Here is a 12253-nt window from a genome sequence, read left to right on the forward strand (position 1 = left end):
GGTTGTCTAATAAATAGCCTCCTGAGGAGTACAACGGATTCTGGGCAACTTCAGTTGCTCATATGCTTCCAAATGACAGTAGGAAAATCTTACCATACGGTTAAGTTATAAGGTAGACAGGATCAAGGGGTTTATAGATGACCCTGAGCTCTGGTTTCTCTTCAGATTAGCAGGTAGAGGTGTAACCTGGGCAACTGTCTCTGCTGATTTTTGCTGTTGTGGTGGTTTTAAAGTTTTTCTCCTTGGCTGTGTGGCTGCACAAACTAGGAAGTTCAGTGAAAGGATGCGCACGAAACGGTCTGAGAAAGAAGCTTCCTGCTAGTCTGTCACCTAAAACTGGTAGATCGGGCACTGGGCAGCGTATGCACTCTTTTAAGGTTGAGTTCATCCTCCTCCTGGTTTCTTGTCGCGCGTGTCCTCAGCTGGGAGGCTGGAGGTGTCTCTGCAGTGGTCTCGAGCTGTGCTGCTCGGGCAGGGCTCTGTAGCGCTTGCAAGGGCTCTGAGACTGCTAAGCCAAACGAACCTTGTGGTAGGTGTAAGTAGGTAGGAGGCATCTGTCTCCTCCTCTGATAAGTTCATCTGTAACAGCGGTCTGCAAGTATAAAAAAAAAAAAACCCAACCCGTAACGTTGAAACCCACTGGTCTGCAAGCCAGGAAGACATTTGACCACTCTCCAAGTGTGCAAGGATTAAAACCTAACCTCCCCCTTAATTTTTAACAACACATCAGGCTGGCTCCATTTTACTCCGCAGAGCAGGCTGCCTACCTACTCAAAGTGTAGAGGGACAAAGGAATGTTTTCATGATCTGCCTCTCTCCTTTTTAGACAAACCACGTTTATTACAAAACAATAATCTAACACTTCACTGAATTTTTTGTAGTGTGGTGGCCATGTGAAGGCTGTCCCAGCATCAGTATGCACATACTTTTGATTGTTCAGACATTGTGTGGTATTTGGGAAATGCAACCAAAAGCACCAAGGAGCCTATTGGTTGTCGTGTGCATTTCTGCTGAGCGCCTTGCACGTTGTTGCCAAATACTTCATGTCAGCAGTGGCTTTGTTGGGAACGTTGCATCCTGAGCACGTGTGCCTTGCATTTACGTAGACCCCACGGCAATCCCCCTGCGAATATTGCCACCGCTCCTGTGATGCGGGAGAGCCGGGGAGAGGCATGCAGTTTTTTTTTTTTCCCCCCATGTCAAATGAAAGATTTGCTCTGCAACAACTGCCACCAAACTGTGAAAGTGAGGATGGTGATGTAGAAGTCGGCTTACTTGAACTAGTGTAGATGTCTGTAATTGAGATTTTTGCCCACTGACTTAATCTGGGTACAGCACAGGTTTGCTAATAGGGTGAAGAACTGTTATCTATGGCAGAAATCTGCGTTACGAAGGTGCTGAGCTGCCAGCATTGGTTGGAGTAGTTAGGGTTTTGAGTCATTATTTTGGGGGATGAAGAAAGTTAATTGTTCCTGTTATCTCAGGGTGCGGTCATCTTAGCAAAGTCAATGGGGCAGCGAGGTACCAGTGAAAGGCAGAGTCCTGCCTTACCCTCCTCTGCCTGCTCCAGGTGGCTTTTTGTGTGCTGGCAGCAGCACTCCTGCTTCTTGTGGCAACCTTGTTTAGGGAGCTAAATTGGCAGAAAAATTAATCGGAAATTAAAATGGCAGTATGTAAGGAGGGCATAGGGCACAGGTTTGACCATCCTGTTTCCTAACCATGTTTTGGAATAGTTCTTTTTTTTTTTTTTTTTTCTTTCTGTACTTTTTTTCCGAGAAGCTAGATTTTTGACCAGAGTTTCATCAAGTTATTTGTTGGTTTTGACAGCAGGATGATGAACATTAAATAAGGACTTCGTATGTCATTGTGCTTGAGTGGGTAGTATTTTCATATGGAATATCTGTGGAAAACTGTCTTTCAGGCTGCAATCCTCTGTTTTCTTCCATGTTTCTTTAGACTCTGCTCACTGTTGAAAGATGGGAGAGATAGAAGGAACATACAGAGTCCTGCAGACTCCTGGCTCTCGGTTGGGTGTCCAGAAGACCTCAGGAGTGAGTACCTTGGAGCCGGGACAGAACCTCTCTACTGCGATGGTATCATCACCTGCCAAAATGCATGAGCGGGACCTACCAATCAAAATAAAGATGTTGGACAACACAGTGGAAGTACTTGACATTGAGGTAAGAGAGGTTTGAAGCTGATTTCAAGTACACTTATCCCCCAATAGCTCACAGGATGTGCCGTTGCACTGAGCTGGGACGTTTTGAGGCAATATCTGAATAAAGATTCCTGTAGGGATTTTACCTACTTACAAGTAGTTAAATGAGTAGCACAGCTTGTTTTTTAAAATCTTTTAAGTATAACAGATGTTTTCTGTTTTTAACAGACTTTAAATGCAGGCACACACTGTAACAAGAAGCTTTTACTGTTATTTGCTTTGGGGGAACACCAGCTATCTTCTGCCAAACTATTCTTGCTTCCTGAGCCACATGCAGCTTTGTTGATTTGGCAGTTGGGAGAGACGAAGAGATTTTTTTTTTTTTTCAGTTACTACTTTTTATTAATTATTTTAATGGTTTGTATTCTCTCCAAGTAAACTTGCTCCTATTTGAAAGCTTTTGATTGTTGCTACACTTTGGGAGGGAAGCACCAGAGGGGTGTCAATGTTTCTGAAAATTTGTATTTAAAAGTATTCTTGCTTCGCAGTTGGGGAAATCTGCCTTAAGAAATACAAGGCGTGCTCAAATTGGGGTGGTTCTATTTTTAAACAATCACCATCTTTTGTTCTTCAAATTCTTCTTTCATTCTCAGCATTAACTTCAGACTTTAATTTTAGCTTGGCTAAAGATCTGTTGTTAGAAAACAGCTCTGTTCTAGTGAAGGTACTCGGCTATCAGGTATTCCACGTTAGTACCAAATTGACTTTATAATTAGTACTCATAGCCTTAGTTTGTTGCATAGACTTAAACAGGTTTTTCCAAATGGATGTCTGTGGAGCTCTAAAGAAATAGTGGCTTTTGGGGATGTCTTCTACAGATTGCTGTCCAGCTGTTCAACTCTCAAAATATGAAATCTGATTTTTTTTTTTTTTTTGGTTAAGTGTGAGGCTGTGCCTTTGTCCTCCCACCTGAGGACACAGAGGGCACAGGTAAACTCATCCATCCCTCATTTACTGCATAGAACACAAAAAGCTTCTTTTTTAAAAAAATTATGCTAGAATGTTTTTAAATAAACATCTGCTGACCTTGGTTCTATGGAAGTGTGATTTTATTTTTTTTTTTTGTGTTTCAAGCTGATGGAGATGTTGCTTACGTATTTTTCTTTTAAAAAAGAAGACAAAAAACCCAACCAAGCAACCCGTCCAACCCTGTAATTTTGAAAATAGGTGCAAGCTGTTAAAATCAAGAAAGAATTTATAACTCCTAATTTCTGCTTTATTACACAAAGTCAGTGACTAGAAATCTCCTGTGTATTAGCATAGATGCTTTCCTTCCCTTCCTTGTCATATTTGTACCAACTGTCTGTTCTTCTCATGCAAATCATCCACTTCCCTCAGTAACCTTACCCTCTTCATCTTTATAACTCTTATCTGGCTCTTTCTGACACAGTTGAGGCCTGCTTTTGATGCCTTTGATCTACTGCTGAAGGGAAATCCTTTGGCTACGCTTGCCTCTGACAACCTCAGGCTTGCTGATGCTTGCGTGGCCCTGTGGTCCCGTCCTGGAGCTCTGCACTAGCTTCTCCACTGCCCTCTAACCTCTGAGCACCCTCCCTTGGTTCCCCTTGGTTCTTGTCTGCGCTCGGTAGCATTCACTACTTTTCACAATACCTTGTTTTTTGAAACTGTCTTGACCTAGTTCTTCTTTGTCTGCTGAAACAGTCTTGACTGTATATCCTTCCAGTTCTCTTCATTGCTCTCTGGCTTCCATTGCAGGTCCAGTTTAGCTCCAATCCTTAACCCCTTGCCTTACCCTATGGTACTTTGTTGTTAGTCTTACCACCGAACACAAGCTCAGCTGTGGCTCAGTTCTTTCCCATGTCTCAACTCTCGACTGTCTCAGCTCTAAATAAAATCAGCCTTTGCCTGATGAAACTTAGTTTTGATATTTGTGTGTCACATCAAGCTTCAAATGTAAAAACCCCGTAAATTCCCCACTCACGCTATTTTTTTTACTCCTGTGGGTTTCGCTTCTCTGACCAATAATGTAGTTTCTATTTACCTCCATTCCTTCATTTCCTTTAGTGGGCCATCTCCTGCAGGCACGCTGTACAATCTCTAGGATGGTGCTGTTTAAACAGCTCAAATTCATCCTATCCAGGACCACCTCATTTCACACCTTCATTGTTGCCATTGCCTTCTAGTTGGCTTTGGCCTTTCCAGCCTTGCTGCATACGTATCCATTTCGCTTGTTGCAGTAAGAGCGAACCTGCTCAATCGTTGCTCTGAGCAGCTGCTACTGCCTGACCATTTTTTCCATTGCTCCACTGCCTCCCTGTCTTTGTAGCTTTAAATGCAGGTTGCTTACCTCTGCTTTCAAGGTCCATCAGGGCCCTGCCTGTAGTCTCCTGCAGGGGAAGGTGCTTGGCTCCATCCCCTAACTGGGCCAAAATGCCGTACCTTTGTTGCTGTTGCTGTTTTTTCCCCATCACAATGAGAGGTTTTTTGGAAAGAGGTTTTTGTCTAAAGGAGGAAGTAAATGATAGCAAACACGGATGACGTATTAAAATGCCTCCCAATTTGGTTGGTGGACTGGTGGGATATCAGTAACTGCTGACTACTGTTTGTGATGGAAAAGTGAAATTTTTCACTTGAGGATCGAGGGCAAGAATTAGGAAACATCAGCCCCATTTGCTGAATAGGTGGTGTGGGCTAGCACGGATGTGTTTTTTTAAAAAGCAGTGAGAGAAATTCATGATTAAGCAGCTGTCCTGGAGAGATTGAGGCTCTGATTACAGTGCCGCTTGCCCACTCCTCTTTGCTTTTGCCATTTTTTTTACTGGATGTGGAAACGAGAGGGGGTGTTGTGTTCATTACCTGCTTCCTGGGGTTTGTGTTTATTGATTCAGGTCAGCAATAATTTGTCAGTGTAGTGAGACTCTGAGGCCTTTCTCATAGGTGCTGCTGGCACTGCCTTCTGATGGAGATGTAGCTTATTGCAAAAGGCATTTTTTCTCCCTCTTCAAATCATGTTCCCTCCTGTGTTTCAGAACTATGGCAAATAATTTTTTACACAGAAAAGTGGTGTGTGGGTGGAAGAGACTGACAGCAGTCAGCTTCTGGAGAGGGACCTTCCCCAGTTACTAAACAGAGTAACTGCAGTAATGATTTAATCCATGTGGCTTTTCCTTGTTATCCCCTCCTTTCTCCAAGATGCATTTAGAACATTTGCTTATCTCCTGGCAGGTGTTGGGGGGATACTCTTGTTTGGTAGCTCTTCCCGGTCACTTGGGTTTTTTAACTCACCAAAGAGTAAGAAAGAGACCAATAAAGTGGCATAATGGATGGGGTGAGAACAAAAAAGGAAAGGATAGTCTTTCAGAGACAGTTCAATATCGCTCCAACCCACTGCCTTTTGTCCAGAATCCACTGTCTCTGCTCTCACTGTCTGTAGTTTAAGGTTTTCTTTCTAACTACGAATTTTGTTAATCAGTAAGAGGGAGCTATTTAAAGTATGCTGGGGCAGAGCTCTTTGGTGAATCTTTTGAATGGTAGGGGATGGAGAAACGCTCAAATGTCTTCTAGAGGTTAAAATACTCTGGTTTCTCCTTTGCTTCTTGAAACGAAAGAGAATTAAATGTATCCATCCCAAGCTAGACTGGAATATTAATTATCTTCAGGAGTTGTGTGTTTTTCCCTTTTTACAGCCAGCTTGTTCAGTCAGTTCAGATCTTGCACGTGCTGTATCATGGGATACCTGTCCTCTTCCCTTCAAGCTAAGTCTGTCCAAATGAGTGGCTTTGCAGACCACTAGATGAATGATTGGAAAATTCAATTTAAACCAGACCGTGGGCACACTCCAAAGTAACCAGGGTTTTACAGCAGAAGTTCTGCCAGGTTTCCTGATTTTTCTTAAGCGATTAAACTTTGAGGCCTTTGATCCGTGTAAAAAATATGGCAGCCTCTTAAGTAGAAGGGCCTGGGCTGGGTTTAATTTGCCAAAATGACCACTTGGTGAAATTAGACTTGTCTGGTGCTGGTTAAGGGAGACAACCAAATGTGCTGTAGCAAAGGCTAACTGAGGCTGTAGGAATGCAGGGTATAGGAAATTGTGATTTATACTTGCTGAAAGCTTTTGCGTTGGTTTGTGGTAGAGTTGGAAGAGGAGTGTATTACAGGGACAGACCGTTGATGACAGAGTACAGCATGAGCGCTGGGGTTAATGGAAACAAGGGGTCTGTATGCATGGCGTAGCTGGAAGGAGAGTGGTACTGACGGTAGGTGAGAGTCTGTCCTAAAATCCCAGCATGCAAAATAGCAGGTTTAGTCAACAAAGGGGGCAGAATTGCCGTGTCTCCCAGCTGCTTTCTGGGGTGCAATACCTTTTTTGGGCAGCCTGTAAACAGCCAGACTGTAAGGTCTGTCTCTCTGACCCAGTTTTCTCTTTGCACTAGCTTACAAGCCATTTAATGGTATTGGTGCCGTAACGTCATGTTTAATATTTGGTCTATATATTGTTCCTTACGTAGGAAATAGGTGTGCTTGCTTTCTTACGTGAATTATGCTCTATGCTATGAGGAAGTGCCCCAGAAAAAGAAGTTTAGATTATTATGCTTCAAGTTTGCCCAACTCTTTGGGGAGTCTTCCAGTTTGGGGAGAACTTGGCACCTCTTCACTTGTGGGTCCTTCCTCCTCTCCTTCTGCTCGAAGCGATCTGACAGCTTGTACATGCCTTATGACTTCCCTTGGTGTGGAGAGAGAGTGTTCAGCTTGCACACACTGAAAAATGCTGCTTGTCAGTAACTTCTTATGGCAGCATTAGTACTGCTAAGAGCTTCGTTGGGGCTGAAGCAGAATTAAGTAAGAAATATGCATCTGTTAAAAACAGATAGCGTGCTGCGGGCAGTGAAAAACATCTACTCTGAAATGATTTTTAAGAGAGGCCATCCTTACCGTGGGCCATGGCGAACCCTGAGCCAGCGTTTCGGCACTGCAGCTTCTCTGGTAGGACGGGGCAGCCTGCCACCGGCTCTCGGGCAGAGCCAGGCTCCGACATGAGCTGCCCTCCTGCCTCTCCCTGGCTCTCCCTTCACCTGCTTAGACCTTCCTTTCACAAAGGCTTTTTTTCCCCTCTGCTGTAAAAGTATTAACAGCTTAAATATGTGGGAAGTGGGAGGACAGGCTGCTTCTGAATCCTATTAAGCGCTGTGCTGAAGGAATTGAGATGCTGTGTTAGTCAGCTCAGTGTTTTTCTTCCCTGGCTGGGAAGAAATAGTCAAAATTCCAGAAAGAATCATAGCCAGATGTTTGTCATTGCTCCGGTTTGAGTCTCCTAAATATGGGAAATAAGCAGCCTTAGGACTTATTTTTGTCTGACCTCAGAAGAGAAAGTTAGTAATTCACTATTTAAAATTTGAAGTTATTATAAAGTTTAAAAAGAAAGTAATTGAAGCTTTGCAGTTTGTCTACTGTTTGATTCTACGATAGATTTTTTTTTTTAAACCTGTTATTTTGTGTTTGGGGGCTTGACTTTTTTGATGCTATGTAGGAATGTGGTATTGGGTGGGGAAAGGTAAAACCGCAGCCATTTTATTGGCAGACATTTGGGGGGTGTGTGGTTTTGTTTTGTTTTTTTTTTTTAAGGGAAGATGTGAACTTAAATTGGATTATAAAAACAATTTGCTACTTTACATTTCTCTGGACATTAGGTGTCCTGTTATGTGAAAAGAAAATTGAGTTATACTGCAGCAAAGGAGAAACAATTTGAATATTCCTGTACTAAAAGTCTATTATAGGCACATATTGTAACTTAAAACACAGAAACCATTTAGTAAAATGATGAAGTGTTGTCACAGTCCTTGAAATATGGACGTAATAGATTGAGTTCATAACAGTTTGTGTGGCCGTGATACACTATAGTGAGTGTGCTTCACCACATGATGTGCACAGGTAAAAAACTTCTCTTGTTTGGGGTCGGAAGAGTGAATTGAGGAACAGTATGAGAGCCACATTTACTTAACGTTGAGTTGGTGTAAAGCTCTTTAAGCTCTCTTTACTTTATCGTAAGCATACTGAGAACTTTCTGCCTGGAATTGTTCTGTCCGGATGAGATCTGATAAAGTAAACCATAAAGTAAAGCATAACTTAGCGGTCTTGGCGTATGTGCAGTGGTACAGTTCTTGTACTTAATTCCTTTTGGGTGCTTTCTGAAGTAACTGATCTACAGCCCTGTAAAGAAAAAGCTGTTCCGTGTTAGCTTCCTTACTAATTCAGGTAATGTGTTGTCATCACTAATAAAGAAAGGAAATGTTTTTAGTTTCTTAAACAATTCTGCAGAATGCAGTTGTTCGTTTCTTTTTTTCATAATCTGGTGAGGAAGGATAGTGAAAATCAGCTGAAATTAGTCTTACGCCATTCTATCAAAATAATGGCAACAGATGCTGTATTAAAAAAAAATTCTCTGGAAACTTCGTCTGCGTGTGGGTGACATTCAAATTTGGATTGATAATCCTGTAGAATATCTAGAGCCTGACAGTGAGGAAAAAATCCCCAGGAAACACCCCACAATCAGTTAAAGGCAGCTACAGAAATGCAGCATGCTCAGAGGCAGTTCAGAGAAATTTGAGGTTAGTGACTCCTGAGAACAGGGTCTTGATGTTGAGCAAGGATGGTGTCACCTGGTACTCGGCTGTGTTCAGAGGAGCAGAGCCTTGTGAATGGGCATTTAAATAAACAGGGTTGCAAAAGCATACCTGCGTGTCATCTGTTTCTCCTTGCAAAAAAAATCCATTTCTGGCAAGGGCAGTGCCACCTACTTGTGTAAGAGGGAGGCCGTACAAATTGAATATATAAAAAAACTCTGCTCTGGCGATGATACCTGGTGTAAAAGATGTAGTACTTAAGTTTCTGATGTGGGATATGGAGGGGGCAAGACCTGTCTGTCCGACAGAGCAGACACTCATGAATAAAAACCATAAGTTGAAAAGAAGAGAGAAGGAAAAAAAGGGTATTGAGCTGCCAAGTAGCCTATAATGTGAGTTCAGATATGCTCCTGAACGTCTTTGAACAGCTTCTACGTGTGCTGCTGCCCTGACCTTAGCTGTGTGGTTGAAACCCTCAGGTACCAAATGTGGCAAGGAAACAAAAATCAGGCTGTCAAAATTGGAGTATATGGCTCTTTAGTAATCTCTTCTCAGTTGTAGTAGAACTTGTGATGTATTTTTGACACGTTTGTAGCACTGTGCTTGGGTTTTGCACACTTTGCATATAATTCGGAGCGCACTTGTGATGGTGAAATGAAGCAGGTTTGAAAACGTCACTTAAGCAGTTGTTTCTTCCCATTCTTGCGTCAGAGGAATGGAAGATAAGGTATTTTTAACTAATCAAGCCTCCTTGCTGCTCAGGCGAGACAAATGTGGAGAGCTCAGTTGAGGGTCCACTTTCCCAACAGCGAGAGCCGGGCTGTGTTTGACATTTGCTGCCTGAGCTACTGCTCTTCTCCTCTGGCTGCCCATGGCAGGAGGCTTGGGCACAGCACTCAGTGGAGCCTGAGCACAAAACGGGAGTGGTAAAATACCCATATTAGTTTAAAAAAAGAAAAAAAGGGAAAAAAAAAAAAAAGGGAAAAAGGACTTTGTAGAGACTCTGTGTTAGACCTGTCCAACGTGTACTTCAACTGAAATCATGAAGGACAGTCATCACTGTGGCCCTCAGCCCACTTCTCGGGCAGCTAGCCCAAAGCCAGAGGTGTAGGAAGGACTCCTGCTGGCAAGGGGGAAGCTGACAAAGCTTGGCCTTGTCTAATCTGGCCTGTAGGTATTTATTAACCCATCGCCATGGCATTGAAGCTCTGCTCAAAGTACAGTGGGCAGTGATGTTAGGAGAACTGGTACAATTTCAGTTTTGCACCAAATGAAAGATAGTTCGGGCCTTTCCTGTAAAAACATCTCATTTGTGTAAAGAATCGTTCATGATCATCTTATTTCCTTAATGTTTTAAACTGTTTCCTTTGGGCAGGCTTCCTCAAGCAGTGTGCCAACCTGGAATACTGTAACACCGTGAATAGGGAAAGCCCAGAGCACAGGTGATGGTTTCGAGGAAAAAGGCTAATTAATGATACAGACTAGCAATTTTAGTAATTTTTTAATGAACATTTTTATAATTTTTTTTTTTTTAAATATGAAAGGATGCTATGCAAGTTCCTAGAGTACCTACAGTCTAGATGCATGACATGGCCAGGCACGATAGAGGGAGGGGGTGTTGGGAGGTGCTGTGGTTTGCATAAGTACATAGGGTCTTGTAGCAAAGTTCAGGGGGGGAATATTGAGATCCCCAGTCTCTTAACTTCCAGTTTCTAAGGTTCTAAGACAAACCTTTATTTCTTGAAGTGGAAAAAGGCTTTTTTTGAGAATCGTTGTTAATAGCATTCTGCCCGTTTTGACAGCAGGCTGTTTTTGTAACTAGGCCCTTCTATCTGCCCCTGGTTATTTCAGTCACCGAGTTGTTCAGAGGCTTGAAATAGTGTGGATATTTAATGTAGCATGCTGACAAGTTTGAGCCCTTTCAAGTCTGCGCTCGGTGTTTGAGGGAGACTGTCAGTGTGGCATTGCTCTGGCCCTCTGCAGATTATTTGACATAGTATGTATTGTAAAAACTGTCCCAGTGTCACCGTTAGCACAATTTGCTGACATTTCGACTGCCGCGATCTTCACCTGTGTGTGGGATCAGCCACCCCCAAAGCAGCTGCTTTCCACGATACTGTCACTGCTGTTGTCTAAATGTTTAATTATTAGCAAGCATCAACTCTGGTGCCAAATTGTCAAGCAGCAGCATCCTGTGAAACTCCTTCCAGCGATGTGGTCCTGGGTTTTAATTTGGGTGACTTGCCTCTTCCGCAGATAGTCTGGAGCAGCATGTGAAGCAGAGGTGTTGGGGGGTGTGCGCATGTTTGTATTTTTCTCTCCAGGTAGTGAAAGTGACTGAGAATTTCTGCTCAACACCCCATAATTTTTGTGCAGTTGTTCCGTGTGCTGTTGGTATATAGTGACTGGGGACTGTGTGTTGGTTGAATGCTTAACCGCGGTGCCATTTTGTTTTTCTTAGAGCACAGTCTTTTATTTCAAGTGCTCCGGGTATTTCAGCACGAGAGCACTTTTGGAACTTGGGATCATTTTTTTGTTTCTACATGCTACCTACCTAAGTATAAATTTCCCAATCTCGTTCACGTAATTCCCTCCCTCTTGGGGATCTTTTCCCATCTCAACAAATTACTGTTTTCCTACTTTCAGGCATCCAGCAAGTCTAGCCACTCTGGAAAAGCGTGTTTGTTGGGTAGAGCTGGTTCATTTGGCAGTGAAGTGCTTTAACACTGCTTGAACCTTTAAATGATCACAGGCTTTAAAGCTAACCTTAATTAAATGAGCCAGAGGCTTACATTTCCAGAATAATTCGTCTGGCTGTGGATTCTGTTTAAAAAACAAAACAAAACTAAAAAAAAAACCAACAACCCCACAACAAAACCAACCACTGAAATTTTGGGATAAAAAGTCTTGGGGGGGGAGTCTTAGAATGTTGGTGTTTTTTTGTTGTTTTTTTTTTTTTTTATTACACTGTATATTGGGCATAATTTTCTGTTAATGTAACTTATTTATAAGTTACATTATAAACCAAATTTATATTTGGTTTTGCAGCTTCCATATTTGAGTAAACTGGACTTCAATGCCATGTACAAATGATGTGACACGCAATATTTTTTTTAAAAAAAAGTAGTACATTTTCATTTTGAAAATGTACGCTATCTTAATTTGTGGAGAAGTCATGCAGTGGTTTTCAGGGTGGCGGTGTATTCCCAAGGTTCGGTCTGTGCCAGTGAAATAAGAAGTGCCATGCGGCTGTGGATGTCCATGGCACTCTGGCGGCGGTGCTTTCCCCACCGGCACGGGCTGCAGGCCTGGGAAACAAGGGCTTGGCCATGAGTCTGGCTCCCTCCGGGGCAGCCGGGAGGTGCCGGGAGTTCTCCCAGCGCCGCACTGCACATGGGAGACCTTGGGAAACCACGCTCCCTCAGGTGGGGGGAAAAAAAAAGTTCACATCCGG

The 12253-nt window shown here is 42.8% G+C and overlaps 1 protein-coding gene across 1 annotated transcript in view; it reads left to right on the forward strand.

Moving 5' to 3' along the window:
• Positions 1-1976: 1976 nt before the first annotated feature.
• Positions 1977-12253, forward strand: part of FARP2 (FERM, RhoGEF and pleckstrin domain protein 2) — a 73242-nt gene continuing 62965 nt past the window's right edge. Inside the window, exon 1 of the mRNA XM_009893074.1 lies at positions 1977-2180. Within this exon, the coding sequence (XP_009891376.1) occupies positions 1977-2180 (204 nt within the window). The remainder of the gene's footprint in view (positions 2181-12253) is intronic.

Source organism: Charadrius vociferus, unplaced genomic scaffold (genome assembly GCF_000708025.1).
Source record: "Charadrius vociferus isolate BGI_N301 unplaced genomic scaffold, ASM70802v2 scaffold559, whole genome shotgun sequence".
NCBI lineage: Eukaryota > Metazoa > Chordata > Aves > Charadriiformes > Charadriidae > Charadrius > Charadrius vociferus.